This window comes from Lithobates pipiens, unplaced genomic scaffold (genome assembly GCF_037356315.1).
Source record: "Lithobates pipiens isolate NorthernLeopardFrog02 unplaced genomic scaffold, aLitPip1_a1.2 Scaffold_19, whole genome shotgun sequence".
Lineage (NCBI taxonomy): Eukaryota > Metazoa > Chordata > Amphibia > Anura > Ranidae > Lithobates > Lithobates pipiens.
Genome location: NW_027507764.1, coordinates 206,865,712 through 206,887,333, shown reverse-complemented (window position 1 = coordinate 206,887,333; position 21,622 = coordinate 206,865,712). Strand labels below are relative to the sequence as shown.

General features: G+C 43.0%; 1 protein-coding gene across 4 annotated transcripts in view; it reads right to left on the bottom strand.

Annotated features, from left to right (window-relative positions):
* ELMO1 (engulfment and cell motility 1) overlaps nucleotides 1-21,622 on the bottom strand; it is a 568,419-nt gene that overhangs the window by 445,465 nt on the left and 101,332 nt on the right. For all 4 annotated transcript variants that reach the window (XM_077491651.1, XM_077491655.1, XM_077491653.1 and 1 more), the window contains exon 2: nucleotides 7,725-7,858. In XM_077491651.1, the coding sequence (XP_077347777.1) occupies nucleotides 7,725-7,802 (78 nt within the window). In that variant the 5' untranslated portion in view covers nucleotides 7,803-7,858. The remainder of the gene's footprint in view (nucleotides 1-7,724; nucleotides 7,859-21,622) is intronic.

Sequence of the window (21,622 nt, the reverse complement as noted above, 5' to 3'; positions counted from 1 at the left end):
AAACCCCCCAAAATGACCCCATTTTGGAAAGTAGACACCCCAAGCTATTTACTGAGAGGCATGTTGAGTCCATGGAATATTTTATATTTTGCCACAAGTTGCGGGAATATTACAAACTTTTTTTTTTTGCACAAAGTTGTCACTAAATGATATATTGCTCACACATGCTATGGGCATATGTGAAATGACACCCCAAAATACATTCTGCTGCTTCTCCTGAGTACGGGGATACCACATGTGTGGGACTTTTTGGGAGTCTAGTCGCGCACGGCACCCCGAAAACCAATCACCACCTTCAGGATTTCTAAGGGTGCAAATTTTTGATTTAACTCCTCACTACCTATCACAGTTTCGAATGCCATAAAATGCCAAAATAGCACAAAACCCCCCTAAATGACCCCATTTTGGAAAGTAGACACCTCAAGCTATTTACTGAGAGGCATGTTGAGTCCATGGAATATTTTATATTTTGCCAAAAGTTGCGGGAAGATTACAAACTTTTTTTTTTTTGCACAAAGTTGTCACTAAATGATATATTGCTCACACATGCTATGGGCAGAAGTCAAATTACACCCCAAAATAAATTCTGCTGCTTCTCCCGAGTACGGGGATACCACATGTGGGGGACTTTTTGGGAGCCTAGCCACGTACGGGACCCCGAAAACCAAGCACTGCCTTCCAGATTTAAATATAAAATGCTACCAAAAAACCTGTTAGCGATGGCAGGGATCAGGCCTGACTCTGCGATCGCTGCAGTTATGTGTTTAGTGTTTTGTAAGTGACAGTGATCGATCGATACTGCACTTGGGTGGGCTGGGCAGAGGGGCAAAACGCAGGTGCTAGCAGGTATCTGGGCTGATCCCGCTAACAATGCGTTTTTTTGGAACCCTAAACTGCTGGGGACGCTAGTATAGATCTGATCAGATCAGATATTGATCTGTTCAGATTCTATAGCACTACGGGAGGTGTATGCTTTGCGTGTGGGTGTTAGCGGTACTGGCACTAACCTAGCGCTGCCTGGGGCGACGCAGACCCTGACCCTAAAACCTAATTGATATCACCCGCCGGGTGATCAGGGGGTTAAACCTTTATTGGGTAATAAATGGTGGGTGCCCTCATGCTATAAAAAACAAACTAACCAGAGTCACCCGTAACACTTATACGGTGATCAGTGGTGAAAGGGTTAACTAGGGGCAATCAGGGGGTTCAAATTTTTATTAGGTAGTATATGGGGGTCCCTGGCGCTATATAAAAACCTGACGGGGAACCTAAATAACTAACTGGCTAACCAGCGTCACCAGTGACACTTATACTGTGATCGCTGGTGAAAGGGGGTGAAAGGGTTAACTAGCAGCAATCAAGGGGTTAAAACCATTATTGGGTAGTATATCGGGGTACCTAGCGCTATAAAAACCTGGCGGTGAACCTAAAAAAATAACTAGCTACCTAGCGACACTAGCGACACTGATGCAGTGATCAGAAAAATGATCGCTTAGTGACACTGGCAAAAGGGGGTGAAAGGGTTAACTAGCGGCAATCAGGGGGTTAAAACCATTATTGGGTAGTATATCGGGGTACCTAGCGCTATAAAAACCTGGCGGTGAACCTAAAAAAATAACTAGCTACCTAGCGACACATGCAGCGATCAGAAAAATGATCGCTTAATGACAATGGCAAAAGGGGGTGAAAGGGTTAACTAGCGGCAATCAGGGGGTTAAAACCATTATTGGGTAGTATATCGGGGTACCTAGCGCTATAAAAACCTGGCGGTGAACCTAAAAAAATAACTAGCTACCTAGCGACACTAGCGACACTGATGCAGCGATCAGAAAAATGATCGCTTAGTGACACTGGCAAAAGGGGGTGAAAGGGTTAACTAGCGGCAATCAGGGGGTTAAAACCATTATTGGGTAGTATATCGGGGTACCTAGCGCTATAAAAACCTGGCGGTGAACCTAAAAAAATAACTAGCTACCTAGCGACACATGCAGCGATCAGAAAAATGATCGCTTAGTGACACTGGCAAAAGGGGGTGAAAGGGTTAACTAGCGGCAATCAGGGGGTTAAAAACATTATTGGGTAGTATATCGGGGTACCTAGCGATATAAAAACCTGGCGGTGAACCTAAAAAAAAAACTAGCTACCTAGCGACACATGCAGCGATCAGAAAAATGATCGCTTAGTGACACTGGCAAAAGGGGGTGAAAGGGTTAACTCTAGGGGCAATCAGGGGGTTAAATCTTTATTGGGGGGTGATAGGGGGCTACCCTGGACCTAACACTAACTGTCCTGACAGTTTTTACTGTCACAACTGACACTGAATGCATTGATCAGTAAAGAAATGATTAATGCAATCAGTGACACTGTGACTGGGGGGGGGAGGGGGGGCGGGGGGGGGATCGGGGGGCGATCGGGGGGGGGATCGGGGGGGGTTTGTGTGCCTGTGTGTACCTACATGTCAGTGTAGTGTTGGTGCACACTTACTTTTACTCTTCTCCTCGTAGTCCGGTCAAAAAGACCGCCCCGAGGAGAATGACATCACTTCCTCCTTCCTGTGTAAACAATACACAGTGGGAGGAAGCTTCTCATTGGCCAGGAGCGATCCAGAGGGGGTGGCCGAAAACGAACGGCCATTCCCTCATCACGGAGCGCTCCTGGAGGGAACCGGACCGTCGTATCCAACGGGAGGGGGTCCGATTGGACCCCCCACCCGCTGGAAGGCAATCACGTACATCTACGTGATTGTGCCTGCCTGTGCCATTGTGCTGACGTACATTGGCAATACGGCGGTCCTGAAGTGGTTAAAGGAACCGACGTACAGCTACGACAGCTCGCGGGATCGTGTCAACCTGCCACAGTATAATTTAAGCAACACGTGCGGAAAATCTATTTGTTTATCATTATAGCACTGTGACTATATCAGTAGCCGGTACGCAGGCTTCTATACCCATATCATGGGGAATGATAGTGTAGAGACAAGAGACGTTCCAAGTGACTAGAAGAGAGTCAGGTCCCACTTGTATATTCCTAATTTTCTCAAAAAAATATAAAAATCACCAGTATCACGTAAATATGATCTGGTATCGATTACCAGTGGAGTGAAACATCAATCAAAATATTGTGCTAATGGAGTGGTGACTGACTCTGTACACTATAGGATGGCCCGGGGGATTCAAAGGGTCCTTATGAATCTTTGGTAATATATACATTACCGGTGTGACAGAATAATCGCATATTAAAGATTTCTGGGTGTAATTATCAATAATACCATCTTTAAGAGCTCTCAATACCACTTTTATTTTTATTTTAGACTGAACCTGAAAAACAGGACAAGAGTCCAACTGTTTATAAGAATGCATATCTGATAGCTGTCTTAATACCTCATCTTCATACCGCGGGGGTGTCCATAACTACATACGCCCCCCCGTCAGCCGGTTTGATACAATACTTTGCTGAGCTGACAAGGAGGATAGAGCTTAAAGCGGGAAAAAAATAATAATTAAAAGCCAGCAGCTACAAATAATGCAGCTGCTGACTTTTAATAAATGGACACTTACATTTCCTGGAGTCCAGCGTTGTCGGCAGCCGAAGCCGATCAATTGCTCGGCTCTCGGCTGCTGCTGCCGCTATTCTCTGTGAGGTAATCAGGAAGTGAAGCATTACGGCTTCACTTCCCGGTTCCCTACTGCACATGCGCGAGTCACGTTCCTCATCCTAAATGCTCCTGCTATCTCCTGAGACCTGTGTGTTTCCCAGGAGACAGTGGGGGGGGGGGGGAGTGCAGAAAGGACTCCCCCCGCGGGAGTCTATTACCAGAAGTGGGAGCAGATACCTGTATTATACAGGTATCTGCACCCCCTTCCCCCCTGAAAGGTGCCAATTGTGGCACCAGAATAAGCAAGTAGTGCTTACTCAAAGCTATGAGTAAGTAAGCACTATGTTTAGCGTGAAATGCGCCAGTTGTTTTTGGTTCTGTATTACTTTGCTGTGACATGTACAGTGTGATCCTGTTGTTCTAATAAAGGCACAAGAATTTTAATTTGGAGTGCAGCTGTCCAGAATTTTCTACTCACCTTGATCTGCAGTACAACAGTACAGTAAAAACCAACAATAAAGGAACAAAAATGTACACATTGATCACTGCTTTTGCAGCCTGGCTGCATTCAATTGAGAAAAAAAAACAAAAACAAAGCAACATTTGGCAATAAGTCAAAGCTCTGTTAACAGTCTTGTTGGAAATGGGCAATAGAAGAGCTAAATTACTTTTCTTTATTACAAAACATGCTGATGCAGGTTCCCTTGAGTGGTGCTTAGTGATCAAAAGTCAATAGGTTTATGCTTACAATTAAGAATACAGTAGGTCTGATTAGCGAGACAGGGTATATTACAGCCTAATTTACTTTAAGTTTACATATGGGTCCACTGGACCGCTAAGTGAGAGAAGTCATCCCAGTGGAGACAGACATCAATAAAACCCATACACAAAAAGTCAACACTGTCTCACTTTAACAAAAAAAATAGCATCAATAACCTTTTAAGAATTTGTGGGCAACTTAAAGTGGTGTTGCCACCAAAAAAAAAAAAAGAATTTTTAAATAAAAAAAATAAATAAAAAAATTGGAAACATTTTTTTTTTTTACTCACCTCTAAATACCTGTTGCTAGGGGGTCCCTCGTAGTCTGCCTTCTTCCTTGCCTGGGCTGGTGACATCACTTCCCCTCTCGCCGCACAGTCACCTGGAACCTGTCACGTGTCCCAGGTGGCTGCTCGGCACCGCTCGCGCATGCGCAGTGGGTGCCCGGATGTGGCTTCCCAGTGCCCACAGTACGAATGACGGCGCCGCGAGCGGAGAATGAGGGGGGGGCTTTGTTCCCCCGCATCGCTGGACCCTGGGACAGGTAAGTGTCTGATTATTAAAAGTCAGCAGCTGCAGTATTTGTAGCTGCTGACTTAATTTTTTTTTTTTTAGGGGGTACCCCACTTTAAGTAGAACTTTTTTTTCTTTGTACATTTTAGGGAAGTGCGTGCGAGTGTGTGTCCCCAAACACAGACAGTGTGAGTTCTGGGGTACACACCAACACCCACAGCTGCAGAGTCCATATAGTTGCTACGTCCCAATAGACATTTATGGGATGGACTGCCTGCAAACATGCTCTAACACCTGTGCATCCCATGCAGGCGAAAAAAAAGCACCCCCCCCCACACACACACACACGGATGTACACCTAAGTACACCTCTTCAATCTGAAAACACTTTACATTCATTCAGAAAGCATTCTCTGAATGGCACCTGTATCAAACACTGGCATTCTTTATTTGTACTGTACATCAAAGCAGAAGATCAATAATAATGGTAAAAAAATAGAGATGAGCAAATTGATTGATCAAGCTCATGATTCGACCTAGATTGGGTTGATGAACAACTAGCAAAATTGCTGTAATATATTTTACTGATGTTTGCAGCAATAGTAATTAAAGAGGCATAACTATAGGAAAGTCCCAGATGGAAGCTTTCTAGGAACCAGTCTAGGTTTCCGGACAGTAAAGGTAGATTTATTTAGCTTTACTGCTACTGCTCCAGAACTAGTATAGAGTACAGAAAAGTAGGAGAATGGCAGCTTTCATCTGAGGCTTCTCACAGAGGTATTTAAAAGGAGAAATCCAACTTTGTCAAGATGTTTTATTCCCTATGTAGTCCAGAGACAAGTGATAGCACCAAGTTAAGAACCATGCTTGGTGAGAATGAATGGATACAATTTGCATAGAGTCCCACCCAGTACAGGCATACCCTGCTTTTAAGTATACAATGAGGTTTATTTACTAAAGCTAGAAAGTGCAAAATCAGGCTCACTTCTGCATAGAAACCAATGGGCTTCTAACCCCAGCTTGTTAAATTAAGCTTTGGTAATAAAACCTGGAAGCTCATTGGTTTCTATGCAGAAGTGAACCTGATTTGGCACTTTCCAGCTTTAGTAAATAAAACCCCATTGTGTACTTAAAAGTGGGGTATGCCTGTAAAACAGCTATGGGCCCATCACTGCCCACAGAACCACCTGTGACCACCTCTCAGAAACTACACTTGAGTCATGGGACATGTAGCTTCCAGAAATGCTCTGTGGTGCATGCAAAATATCCTCCAGGATACTCCTGGAACTTGTATGAAGCTGGGGAGCTTTATAATGGCCTCAGTTTATTGTAAAAGGCATTTAAATCAAAATTATAAAAACTAATAGTGTGGGTGTAGTGGCTTTCGGTAGGTGACTTGATCCTGAAATTAAAATAGAACTATAGGCAAAACTTTTTCTTTTTCATTTTGGACAGTGCAAGGGAGGGTTATAACCCGTCAGATTTTTTTTGTCACCACCTGTGTCCAATTGCCGGGATTTCCCTTCACTTCCTGTTCCATAGCCAAACAGGAGGAAGCAGGAATTCCCAGCAAATTAAAGGAGAAGTGCAAGCAAAGATCGTTTGGCTGTACTTCTGTGGATCACCGGATTGCAGCTCATTCTACACTTCTGGGACCCGTGTTTAGCAGACAACTGGCTGAAGTCCACTGTCTGCGAACGTCACAGAGCCGGTCCACTCTTGGGCAAGATCTCAACAATAAAGTCGGTATCCACCCACATGCCTGGACTGACACCTGGCTCAACCTTTCAATGAGCTGCTGAGAGCCTAAGTCGGCCGATCCCACCCCCTCCACAGCCCAGCGTTTCAGTGAATGTGTAGGGAGCAGAGAATACAGCTGACTGTCAGTCACCAGATCTCTGCTCAGGGAGATGTGAGAACCGAGCCATTGGAGGTGTAGAGGTGCTGGGGGACAGATGCAGTATCACACCAATGCTACATCCAACTAGGTATAATTCTTTAAAAAAAAATCTCTTTTAAAGGAATTTCTTGGGGACCCCCAGTTCACCAGAACTAGTGTCCCCATTGGAAGATTTTCCCACTATTACTTTTCTGGGTACAACTCAAAATTTGGGATTTTCTTTTACTTTCACTTTCAATTACAACAGTAAACAGGACAAATAGAGAGCTTGTATCTCCTTAAGGCTGGGTTCACACCACTGCGGCAGCGAGAATCGGATGTGATTCGCACCGCACTGCAAATCACATCCGATCTCTGTGCGATGCGAGTTCAGCCATACAGATAGTATGGCTGAATTCGCATCGCACCCGCCGCAAACTCGCACGGGACCCTTTTTTTGGTCCGCAGCAGAATCGGATCGCATGGGTGTTCACACCATGCGATCCGATTCCTGTCCAAGTTTGCAGATCGCACTGCGATTCTGCGAACTGATCTGGGAGTGTCATTAACATTTCACTGACACTCCCAGCAGTCCGCATAGGGCAGTGTGAACTGCCGGCGGGAGGCATGCGATGCGGGAAAACGCCGCGGATTTGCGACGTTCCCGCATCGCTCCAGTGTGAACCCAGCCTTACAGGGGCACAGACAGCAATAAAAACTGACATGGATTCTAATCCCTCTCCACCCCTATCCAAAACTGAAAAAAAACATTTGCTCTTAGTTACACTTTAACTTTGTGACAGACTCCCTTCAACAGCAGTAGAAAGCACATCAGTCATATTCAATCTGCTATGTACATAAGTAATTGTGTTTTTGTTTTTTTTTTGTTTTTTTTAGATACTTTTTAGGTTATAGATAATTCTGACTCAGACTTGTATTGATCTATACAGTAGTAATAAAGTAAGGAAGACATACATACTTGGTCAATTTCCATTAACTTTGGGTACGCTCCAGGCCATTGAATGGCCACCTTGACTATATCCGAAGGAGGCGGCATCCTTCTTTAGGTTAACAGTACCTTCACACTATTTAGAAAACACGGACCATCCAGACCTAGGAAAAAAAACACAGGAGGACATTTTACTAAATCGACAATTTACACTTTAAAAAAAAAAAAAAAGAAGCAAACAATAACTAGCATCAGTGAAGCTGTACAGTAAGCAATCTTGAAGGCCATAGCCTTTGCATTAGACCCAAGTACGTTGAAAAATGAAAGTTCTGGAAATACAAGTACACTCCCCTCAACTCCTACAAAGAAGTCCTCAGTGCCCAAATGTTTTATCATTAGGTCCAGGGCTTTTTTTCAGGGGGAACTTGGTGGAACTCAGTTCCACCATCTGTAGCTCAGATCCTTGGTGGGGAGGGGGGGGGGGGGGGGCCTGCTCATCACAATCACTTGTAAACACAGAAGTCCGGTTTTTGTGTTTACAAGTGACAGCTCTGCACTCTGTATGTAATGCAATCCTTTTAATTAATGCCCCTTTAAGAAGCTCCTACTGTTCGTGAAATATGACCGCACCCACTATTTAATGTGATTTGGAGGGTGTGTGTGGGTGGAGGGGTTTTCGGGGGTCGTGGTTGAGTTCCAGCACCTATTGTTTGAGAAAAAAGGCCCTGATTAGGTCTAAGCACTGTCATATGGGGACACGCCTAGTTAGAAGAAATAAACTATTTTGGGAAAGTTTGTATTTGTATAGTACATTCAGAACTGCAGTGATGTCAAGGTAGGATGATACAATATTATTGTTACTTTGCTGGACTATACAGGTTTATATACAGTATCAGTAAAAAACCTGCTGTACAGTTACTGAATAGCATCCTTAAAGAGGAAGTAAACCATGATGAGTTTACTTCCTCTTTCATTCCCTGCAAAAGTAAAGCATAATGGACTACTATGCATCGCATAGTAGTCCATTATGTGTCACTTACCTGACACAGGAGTCAGCGATGTCACCGCTGTCCCCTGTAGTCCGGCGCATCCATCTTCTCGGTGGGTCTCGCCACTCCGCCGCTGTCATTCGCCTAAGCCGCGATGACGTCACTCCCGCGCATGCGCACGGGATCCGCCACGCGCGGCATATCGCCATTGACGGCGGCGCGCTCAGTGCGCCGCTGTCTACGGCGCATGCGCCGTCGACAGCAGTGCCTGTCTTTCGGTAAATATCTCCTAAACCGCGTAGGTTTAGGAGATATTTCTTGGACCTACAGGTAAGCCTTAATCTAGGCTTACCTGTAGGTCAAAGTGTGTTGTATAATGAGACAGCTATTAAAATAAATTCATTCCTCAATTTGTTTTGATGGCTACTGACATAAGCACAGAGAGTGGAGGGACATTTACAATTTTACAGTCCTCCCTGTAATAGGACATAAAGAGAAATCTTCCAATAGGGGCAGTGTTCCAGTGAAAAATGTCCCAAATCGGGGATTTCCTCTTAATTGTATAAGATTTCGATTCACTTTCTTCATACCTGGATTGGGAGGTATAGATAAATTTTCCAAAAAATGTTAAAGAGAGACAATTGTCTCATAATATAAAGATATTAAATGTGTTCTGCATCGTATATGTATCAGTGAAAATTCTAAAAGAAGTATCAAAACTAGGATCCTGCTCTGTTATACATCATAATTCGACTAGAATGTGAACTAAATTTTTAAGACAAAATTGAAATAAAGTTTTTTTTAAGACTAAAGTATCCATGTAACATAACTATCAATACATATGATCATTCCTCAGTATTCAGTTCTCAAATGCTTTCCTGTAGGTTTTGCAGGCCAAGCTAAGGCATGGTTGTTGGTCTCTTGTTGGCTGAGGTGGAGAGGTAGGTGGATGGCCTCTGAATCGTCACCTTAGCCGGAGGAAGCTTAGCATTCATTCATAAAATATAAAAATTCCTGGGAACGGTTCAGCCCAACTTGATTTTGTTCCAGGAATGTGAAGTCCCCATATTGTAGCTGGAACAAAGCACTATATACTGTATGTAGCTGATCCTGACAGCGGGCGCATTTTTTAGTACTGGTAATATTTTTGATTGGCCCAAGCAAACTAATGGAACATAAACCCAGGAGTTCGGTTTTAAAGCGATAATAAATTCTTGTTTTTTTGTTTCAAAATAACAAATATGTCATACTTACCTGCTCTGTGTAGTGGTTTTGCACAGAGCAGCCCAAATCCTCCTCTTCTAAGGTCCCTCTTCAGCTCTCCATGCCCCTCCCGTTGAGTGCCACCCACAGCAAGCAGCTTGCTATGAGGGAAACCAAGCCAAGATGCAGCTTTGTGTGTACATTCAAACATGGACCCACGGCCCAACCTCATCCCCTCGCTCCCCTCATTGACTCACTGACTTTGATTGACAGCAACAGGAGCCAATGGCGCTTTGCTGCTGTCTCAGCCACTGAGGAGAGTCCCAGCCAGCCGAACATGTCTCTCGTGCAACATCGCTGGATCTAGATGGACCTCAGGTATCGGGGGGCTGCTAGGCTTTTTATCTTAAAGCGGAGGTCCTGCCAATTTTTTTATTTTTTTTTTAAAGTCAGCAGCTACAAATACTGCAGCTGCTGACTTTTAAAATATGGACACTTACCTGTCCAGGGAGCCTGAGATGTCGGCACTCAAAGCCGATGTGTCCCTCGGCTCTCGGGTGAAGGTGCCGCCATCATCGGTAAGGGAATCAGGAAGTGAAGCCTTGCGGCTTCACAGCCTGGTTCCCTACTGCACATGCGCGAGTCGCGCTGCACAATCCCACAGGTCCCACCGCAGACAGTGGGGGGGGGGGGGGGGCGGAGCAGGCGCCGGAAGTGGGAGCAAATACCTGGATTATACAGGTATCTGCTCTCCCCTCCCCCTGAAAGGTAGCAAATGTGACCGGAGGGGGAGAGGATTCCGAAAAGTGGAAGTTCCATTTTTAGGTGGAACTCCGCTTTAATGCATAGAATGTATTAAGATAAAAAACCTTCTGCCTTTATAACCACTTTAAGTATCAACCATATGCAAAAGACCTAGATTCTTTGAAAATAATAAACAAACATAACAGACAACTAAATGGAATGTTTGCTGAATATAATCATGTTACCACAAAGTACACTCGCAATAAGTTTATTCGTTGGCTTGAGTTAACCACAAAGCGGTACAGTGGCAGCTTAAGAAGTTCTTTCTCCTTGCCAAGTGTTCTATATATTTCTCTTGAATTTTTGTGGTTTATTAACGAATTTGAAGGAGCTAAACAAAAAGCTGCACCAAACAAAACACTGGAGCTACTAAAAGTCAAAGTTGACTTCATGGGCTTGATATAATAAATGACAGAATATGTTTATCTATAAGATATTAGGACGTGCTGGCTGGAAATAATAAAAACAATTCTGGTTTCAATTATAGTTTTCAGCTGTGAATTACAGTGTAATTCCTGTGATTCTTCTCTTATTTACGAATGAACTGCAGAGTGGAGATAGTACAAAAAGAGCTACTAATAAAGTTACAACTCTAACCCAAAAAATTGACATAGATCAATCCCTAAGCCCCTCATGAAAGAGTCAACTTTGGTAATATTAGCCCATTGCTTCCCTGATATCTTCAGCTGGGCAAACAGGGTAAGGGTCTAATCCTATTACAGGCTTACCCATTAATTTAACGGTTTAAAAAAACTGTTACATTCCTGGCATGTCCGGAATGCTAATGTCGCGTACACACGATCAGACTATCTGGCGGACTTGGTCCGGCGGACCAGAGTCCGCCGGACAATCCGCCTGTGTGTGGGCTCCGGCTGATTTTTTTTCCCCAAAAGTCCGGCGGACTTAGAAAGTAGTTTTGACTCAAAAATTGTCCGCCAGACTCTGGCCGTCTGAGCGCTAGTCCGCCGGACTTTTGAAATGAACGGACTTTCCCGCACATGGAGAAAAGTCCGTTCATTTTGAACGCGGCTCCAGGTAGACGGGACTAGCGAAGGAGGTCAATGTCGCCGCCTTTGACATGTCGCTGGCCCCGTCACCTGGTATGGACTTAAAGGGGAAGCCCTATGCCAAAAAAACGGCGTGGGGGTCCCCCCCCCCCAAAGTCCATATTAGACCCTTATCCGAGCACGCAGCCCGGTCGGTCAGGAAAGGGGGTGGGGACGAGCAGTACCAGGCCGCGTGCCCTCAACATGGGGAGGTGCTTTCGGGAAGGGGGGCCTTCCTACTCCTCCAGCTGTTCAGAGCAGGTGTCCACATTAGAAGTTTTAGGCTTGGGTCACATATGAGCCACATGCAGCTCACAGCAGGGGTCCAGTGCGTGCTAGTTCACCATTTCAGGTCTGATTTAAGCCCAAACAGCTTTTTTCTGCAAAATGCACTGGACCTAGTTACATAGTTACATAGTAGGTGAGGTTGAAAAAAGACACAAGTCCATCCTACGTGTGTGATTATATGTCAGTATCACATTGTATATCCCTGTATTCTGTTCAGGTGCGTATCTAATAGTTTTTGTAAACACATTTATGCTCCCCCGCTGAGACCACCGCTTGTGCAAGGGAATTCCATATCCTTGCTGCTCTTACAGTAAAAGCATGTAATTATTATTATTATTATTATTATTCAGGATTTATATAGCGCCAACAGTTTGCGCAGCGCTTTACAATATGAGGGCAGACAGTACACTTACAATACGAATCGATACAGGAGGGATCAGAGGGCCCTGCTCGTTAGAGCTTACAATCTAGAAGGGAGGGTCAAGTTGAAACAAAAGGTTTTAACTGTGGGGGGATGTAATGCGTTTTTGCAGCAATTTGTGTTTTTTAATCTGTCCCAAAAAAATGCAAAAAATGCAAATTGCGGTAAAATCAAAATGTACAGCAAAAAGCACTGCATAAACAGATCAAAAGCAAACTGCATAGGTGTGTACCGTGCCTTATGCTGGCCACACCGATCAATTTTCAGATGAGAATATTCAGACGAAAAATCTTTGTACATTCGCTGAATGAAAGAATATTTTTTGAAATTTTTACTTGTTTTTAACATTCTGTTTTTAAAATGAATGTCATTTCATACATCTGTCTGAAAATTCCTTTGACTAAGAAGTTTTCAATTATTTCCAAATTTTCCCGTCACTGTGGTTGAAAATTAACATCAATTTGACCCACTTTTTTTTAAAAGGTTATTAACCGATTAACTGATTAATCGAAACAATAATCGGCCAACTATTCGATTATGAAAATAATCGTTAGTTGCAGCCCTAGTTAGCACTTTTGCCTAGCAGCACTAGGGTCAGGGCCATCTTTAACATTGATTGCACCTTGGGCAAATATTTTCTTGGGCCCACCACAAGCAGACTTAAGCCGGCCATAGACAGACGAATTTGTCGAGGTTGCAGGAAAGAAAATGGTTTGATTCCCCCATCAACACAGACAGTGTTGACAGAGGATTCCCTCCTGTGAAACCATTGTATTCTCCTGATAAGGGAAGCCGCCCCCCCCCCCCCCCCAAGAGAACATAGTGAATATTACTAGCAGGTTTAACAGCCGCTATTAATAATCACATATAAAATCCAGCAGGCTGGTTGTACCCAAGTTGATAGATCAACTTGAGTACACTGAGCCTGCTCATACATGGTTCAAATCTTGGCCAGTTCCTGCTGAACCGGCCGAGATTTTAACCGTCCATGGCTGTCTTTATCTGAAAAAACTTTAATAATGTACACATAAAAAAGGATTGGTCCAGGCTCACTAATTGGTTGCTTGATGTTACTGCACATCATTACCACTCACTGATTGGTTGCTAGAGATTACTGCACATCAAAACTGCTCACTGATTGGTTGCTAGAAGTTACTGCACATCATAAACCCTCACCCATTGATTGCTAGAGGTTACTGCACATCATTAAACAGGTATAAAATGCAGCGCTCATATACAGTTATAATACTATATCATATAGTGCAAATATGCTAAAAAAATACATGTAAAAGGTATTGTTACCATAATGTAATATAATAATATAGCGATAGCCTTCAGCCCTCTTTGAACTTATTTCACTTCTAAATTCTCCATTTGGACTATCTTTTGATACACAGTGGTCGTTTATAATCACAGTTCATATATGGACTTTTTTCTAAATGTTGGTTTTGCACAATATCATTTATGAGCACATTTGCACTTTATCATATTATGGCAATAATACCTTTACAAGGATGTTTTTGGAATATTTGCACTTGATATAGTATTATTATTATTATAACTGTATTTGAGCACTGCACTTTATACTCGTTTGTTGATTTGCACTATATTCTGTTAGATTGTAGTGGCAGCAGCTGTGATACAATACAACATTAGCACAACAATTTTCTTTAGCAATTCATGTACTGCACATCATTACCACTCACTGATTGGCTGCTAGAGGTTACTGCATATCATTACCGCTCACTGATTGGCTGCTAGAGGTTACTGCACATCATTACCACTCACTGATTGGCTGCTAGAGGTTACTGCACATCATTACAATTCATCGATTGCCTCCAACTCACCTCTGAAAGCTGTTCCAGATCCTGCCACTGCCCCCCGCTATTAATCTCTTTCCTGCTGACAAGAGAAGGGTGAGGTGAATAATCCACACACAGTTTGCTCTGTGTGTTTGATCTCCGCACTGCAGGCCAGAGAAGGGGGCTGAGCGTGGGGAACACAGAGTAACTCTGTATTACTTCCTTTCACAGCAACTCCAATCCTGACAGAGGGAGATGCGCAACTTGTGGGATGCAGCACATACAGCCCACAGCTGTGCCTGTCCCGTCACAGCGTGGCCACTTTAATTAACCGGCCAGGAGAGGGGGGGGGGATCAGCTGCACCCACTACACATGAAAAAATAATTGCAGGGCAGTGCTGGCTCATGGGGCAGCTGCATTGGGCCCCACAACAATGATATGGCCCAGGGCAGCTGCCCTTTTGCCCCATGTTAAAGATGGCTCTGACTAGGGTTGTTGATTCAAACCATAGCACTACATGCCTGGAGTTTTCATACTCTCCCTGTGCCTGTGTGGCTTTCCACTGGGTACTCTGAGTTTCTCCCACACTTCAAAGACATGCCGGTAGGCTAAATGGCTCCTGTCTAAACTAGCCCTAGAATGTGTATGTATAAATGTGAGTTAGGGACCTTAAATTGTAAGCTTCTTGAGGGCAGGGACTGATGTGAATGTACAATATACATGTAAAGTGCTGCGTAAATTGACAGCGCTATAAGAGTACCCTTTAGTAAAATAGGGTGATAATCATGGATCCTTCCATAGAGGTTTGGTCTAAAGTGGGGGAGTGGCTTAGCAGTATCCAGAGGAGAGCAGGCATTCTGATTGAAACATACACCGATAGAGCGGCTGGCAGTGACTCTGTTAGCAGCAAAAGTGTGCATCATGCCAGCGGGACCTGTCAAAGTTCTTCCACATACTGGCTTTAAATAAATTCTTTAGCTTTTAACAATACTACGCTATATGGTCTGTTTTTTTTTTTTTAATAACACTTGGCTGCATTATGCTAGGGAGAGGGAGGAGAGGAAGCTAAGCTGACTTCTCTTTGGAACAGTTGCAATTAAGTGTTATTTTGCCAATCTGTAAAAAGAGAGGCAATTAGAGCTGGTGAGTTCCTGTCCTTGTGATTGGTAAAAGGGACACAGGAGCACATGAGTAACACAAGAAAGTATGTTGGTTCACGAATTTGAGCACATTTGTTGGATCACAAAATGTTTATCATTATTGGACATTAACACTGGGGAAGATGCATTTTTGGGGAGTTTGTTTAATACTGCAGCAGTATAACATAGGCTCACATCAAAATTACCAGTATATGTAATTCTGAGCTTGTAATACAATTCTTTGATTTATTACAGTGGAGTTGGAGGAGTGGCATAGCCACCCAGGAACAGGCACCACCAGGTGAAAATAAAACAAAGAAGCTTGAAAAAAAAAAAGAAAAGAAATGCAGTCACCACACTAAGACCCCTTTCACACTGGGGCTCTTTGTGGGCACTACAGCGCTAAAAATAGCACCTGCAAGGCGCCCTGAAACAGCCGCTGCTGTCTTTCCAATGTGAAAGCCCGAGGGCTTTCACACTGGATCAGTGCGCTAGCAGGACAGTAAAAAAAAAAAGTCCTGCTAGCAGCATCTTTGGAGCAGTGAAGGAGCGGTGTATTCACTGCTCCTAAACTGCTCCTACCCATTGAAATCAATGGGGCAGTGCGGCTATAACGCTGGCAAACCACCCCGGTAGCAGCCAAATACCGTCGCTAAAACGATGGTAAAACGCCACTAAAAATAGCGGCGTTTTACCTGCCAATTCCCCCACCACCCCAGTGTGAAAGGAGCCTTAGGACAAGTAAGCTGCAACGCATAACTTTTTTTTTCGGTTTTGAGTTTAGATGCACTTTAGGAACCCATTTTACACCAGTGTGTTTGGAAATGCATATGCTTCTCATGTTTTTAACACACTATAGGTAAATTTAACCCAAGGTGATACTTTTTTATTTTTTTACACTCTTGCATTTTCCTCCTTTTTTCCTAATTTCTCCCCTGCAAACACGCATTTTGAATGCATTACAATTGATTATAACGTAATCTGGCTGTACCGTAACACAACAGACTGATGTTCCCAGTATCCTGAATTAGGGATAAAATTGATATATGAATACCTTCTGTTCTAGCAAGGGGTGATGCTCACAGCAAGTTTATTGGCGTGCTATTTGGTTCCTTTTGTTCCACCTCAACATAACTTATTACAGTTATACCCCACTTTTAAGTGCACAATGGGACCAGAGCATGTATGTAAAAACAAAAATGTACTTAAAGTGAAGCAATACCTTTTTTTACTTCTCAATGCATGTACTTGAGGGGTCATTTATAGGTATAACCGATTACCTAGGCAAGTTTACAACCACTTATGGTTCAGGAGCAGTGCCATGTCAAGCTGGCCAACATTTCCAATAGATGCCAATGTGTCTGTACTCACGAGTGTACGTAAAGTGGGTATGCTTGTATAAATTCTTGCAGAATATTTTTTTCTATTGCTTAATACAACCAGAATAAAAAAAATAAAAAAATGAAATCAGCAAAACTGGAAAATGAGGGACTACGAATCTGGTCAAACTTCATGGACATTATTCTTCTGAAGCTACAATCTGTTTTTACACAGAGTTTAGCAGCTGCTATCTAATGATTGCTGTGAAGAAGGAGAAGAAGCAACAATAAAACGTTGCAACAACCTCAAAGCACAGGTACTGTTAGATGGGGTAACAAGGAATTGCAAGGATTATTTTAAACAACCATGTTAAAGTGGATACTTCCTCATTTTGTTCAACATTTTAAAAGGCAGGGGAAACTGAAGCATATTTGAAATTGGGCTGTGCTGAGCAGTGATGCATAAGATTTAAAAAGGGGACTTCAGAGCAGGAAATAGAAGGGAGTGTGGTTTATGTAATGCTCACAAACAATTAACAATTGTTCCTGATGTCATTGTTGCTTTATGCAGAACAAGGCCTCACAGCCGATAGATATAATGCTTCTGCTGTAATCAAGAGAATGACACAGTTCCAAGCACTTGCTGACATCCAATTACTCTTTACTGAAATTAAGATTTGGATCCTGCTATGTAGCACAGGGGAACTGCATGTAGAGGTTACATGGTGCTCTATGGCAGTGACTGTATATTGTAAAACCTGACGTGTCTGCTCGGATTGAAAGGACCCAAAAGACACAACTGTCTCTTGCTCTGGCCAAAATCAGCCAATCAACTCATTTCTATGGCTACTCGTACATGGTACCTTTTTTCAGCAAGTCCAGATTACAGTGCTAAATTACTCACTGTGTATTGAGTATAACTGAAGGGCTTTGCCAACACATTTTTAAGACAGGCAGAAACAAAATCAACTCTCATTGCAAAAGAAAAAGAAATCCTTGCGTTAGCTTTACGAATTTACTAGATAATACCACATCAAAACAGCAAATATGTTTATATATTTATTGATATGTTTATTTATATAGCAGTACCTATGCACACTTTACAACATTAAGATTTACAAAATTATAAAATGATGGGGAAAATAGGATTTTTATAACAGCTTACTTGTAAAATCCTTTTCTTTGAAGTACATCACAGGATACAGAGCCATAATAATTACTATGTGGGTTATAGGCCACCTTCAGGTGATGGACACTGGCACACACTAAACAGGAAGTTGCGTCCCTGTATAACCCCTACCACTACTGGGAGTAACTAGTTTTTTGTAGCAAAGCAATAAACGTGTATACCAGAAAGAGGGGAGGGACCTCTGTGTCCCATGATGTACTTCAAAGAAAAAGGATTTTACAAGTAAGCGGTTATAAAAATCCTATTTTCTTAAATCGTACATCACGGGACACAGAGCAATAGTAATTACTATGTGGGATGTCCCAGAACAATGCCAACTGAGGGGTGGGAGACACAACCGAATTAGGGTAACGTGAGACTAGAGGAGTTATACTGCTGCCTGCAGCACACTATACCCAAAGGCGATATCCTCATGCCTTTTTACATTCACCTAATAAAATCTGGTAAATGTATGGACTGAGGACCAAGTTGAGGTCTTGCAGATTTGAACCATGGAAGCTTGGTTGATGCACCCCCAAGAAGCACTAACAGTCCTAGTGGAGTGCTCTTTTGATTTGAGAGGGTGGAATCCTCTTTAAACCATAAGCCTGAACAGTTACTTACTGAATCCATTTAGAAATAGTAGATTTTGATGCTGCCTGTCCTCTTTTTGGACCTTCAGGCAACACAAACAAAACATCAGTTTTTTTAATATGAGCAGTCACCTTTAAGTAGACCTTGACTGCTTCCATAGAACATGGTTCTGGAAAAAAATGAAGGTAGGACAACATCCTGGTTTGAATAAAAACCTGACACTACCTTCGGTAGAAAGTTAGGATGAGGACGCAATACTACCTTATCCTTGTGAATAATAATATGGCTCTTTACAAGAAAGAGCAGCCAACTCTGATACCCTTCTTGCAGAGGATATGGTTACCAGAAAAAAAATTGTTTCCTTGTCAAAAGGACCAATGGAATATGTTGTATTGGCTCAAAAAGGCTGTTTTTTTGTAATGCCAACAGAACTAAATTCAAGTCCCAAGGGTTCAGGGGTGACTTAACCGTGGGCTTAAGCCGGGTTACCCCCTGAAAAAAAACGACGAACCAAAGAATTCTAAGCAAGTGGTCGTTAAAAACAATACTGATAAGACCAAGACCTGGCCTTTGAAAGTACTCACGGTCAGCTTCATTTCTGACTGCAGAAAGTCAAGGATTCTACCTATGACATACCTCCTGGGGTGCCAAACCCCTGGATCCAACCCAGAAGACACATGCCTTCCAGACTCTATAATATGTGATTCTGGAGGCCGGATTCCTTGCATTAACCAAGGTAGATACTACTGAACTTGACAGTGTTTGTAATGTAGGATGTAATACTGGACCTTGCGAGAGAAGGTATGGACGTGGTGGTAGGGTGCATGGGACCCCTACCTCCATCCTTATGATCTCTGCATACAAAGGTCTCCTGGGCCATATTAGGGTCCACAAGAATCGCCAACTTCCCTTTTTTCTTGATCCTGCGAAGAAATAGTCGCAGGCAGAATAGGAGGGAATACATAAATCAGTGAGAACTGATTCCATAGGAATAGCAAGGCATATGTTCTGCATGCTAGTGGATCCTTTGTTCTTGACACAAAGTTGTCGATTTGTTTGTTGAACCTGGACGCAAACAGATCTACATCTGGGATTCCCCATCTTTGACATATTGACAGGAAGATATCAGGGTGAAGGAACCATTCTACCGAGAACAAATGCTGGCGACTCAAGTAGTCCGTCTGCCAATTTTCTATTCCTAGACTGAAGACTGCCGATAGGCAAAGTACATTGTTTTTTGCCCAAGAAAGGATATGATTCCCCTCTCTCTGGCAGGACTATTCCATAAACAGAATGTTCAGGCCCTCAGGACCAAGTGCTCTGCCCGAATCTCTAGAATGGTAATGGGCAAGGCCATTTCTGATCTGGGCCACTTCTCTTGGACAGTTACCTCTTCTGGGTCTGCTCCCCAACCCAAAAAAGGTTGGCACATGTTGTTATCACTTCCCAGGTAACTGAAGGAAGGATTTTCCCCTTTGCAGATTTTTGGCTATTAACCATAAACTGAGGCTCCAGTGCACCTTTGGAGTCAGACACATTGGGGAATCTAGAGCTTGAACACTTTTGTTCCAAGCCGATAGGATACTGTTTTGCAGCAGTTTCAAATGAAGCTGAGGATAAGGAGCGGCTTCAAATGAAGCCACCATCTTTGCCAACAACCTCATGCAAAGCTGAATAGAAGAATTCATCTTGCTTCGACCACCTGAATCAGTTCCTCTATGGCGCTGATCTTTGCCTGGAGCAAGAATACCCTTTTCTGGGCGTATCTATGATCAGACCCAAGTATTTTAGCCTTCTTCAAGGTTTTAAGGAAGATTTCCAGGTAGTTGAATCTGGTGACTATACTTTGGTCTAAGCGGGCTACCGAGCAGATCGTCTAGGTAAACTATAATAGTTATAGCTTGGGCCCTTAATCTGGCTAGAGGAGGGGCCAGAACCTTTGTAAACACTCAAGGTACAGTAGCTAGACCAAAAATCAGAGCTACACAGTGAAAATTAAGATTTTCTATCTTGAAAAGTAGATATTGCTGGTGAGCGGTAAAATAGGCACATGGAGGTATGCATATTTTATGTAGATTGATGCCAGAAAATCTCCTCCTTGTAGGATGGAGACAACTGATTGAATTGACTTCATGCAAAAAAAGAGCAGAGATTCAGGAATCTATTTAGATTTTTGAGATCCAGAATGCCTATTCGGTTTTGGCACCCTGAAAAAAGGTTTGAACCAAACCCCAGCACCTGCTCTTACATGGGGTCCATCATGATCACTTTTTTTCTAAAAGATGCTACAATGCTTGAAAGAAAGACTTTTTTTCTCTGGATCCTTAGGAACTTTTGATCTGAGGATTACCTCTTGAACTTGACGGCGGAGGCCGTCGTGACTGCCTGGAGGCTGATGCCCCTGGCACAGGAGAAGGAGCTTGTTAAAATAAAATACCTTTACTCCTTTTATTAAATGGCAAAGGGGTACTTTTTCCACTAGAATTTCTTTGGACGATTCCCCAAATCATCCCCAAAAGCAGTTTCATCACAAAAAGGAAGACTAGCCAGGAGCTTCTTGCATGAAGCTTAGCGAAGGGCGTGAGGTCTGAAGGACAGAATCTCTCATAGCTACTATTGCAAACCTATAGCTTGCCAGATCCTGGGCCTGCTGAACAAGATAACCTTGAGCTCTCTCATTGATTAACCAATTACTGTCAGTGCAGACTGAGACACTCAACCTGCCAGAGAAAAAAAAGTGTTTTTTAATAGGAATTCCAACTTTTTATCTGTTGGATCCCTAAGCATTTGAGCATTGTCTGCCAGACAAGTCAAACTTGTATTCACAGAGGATATAGCAGCGTCAATTGCTGGTATACCCCACTTTTAGTGATTTTTTTCCTCCATAGGATAAAGTGTGAAAAACTTTTTAGGAGGGAAAAAAATGCTTATCTGGGTGATCGCACTCAGATACAAAAAAGCTTTTCCAGCAATGAATGGACAGGAAAAGCATGCACAGCTTGAGGGGGCTTTAGCGAACCCAAACACTCAGTTAAAGTGGTTGTAAACCCTTACAAACCACTTTGACCAACAGGTAAGCCTAGATTAAGGTTTACCTGTAGGTCTAAGAAATATCTCCTAAGCCTACACGGTTTTGGAGATATTTACTAAAAGA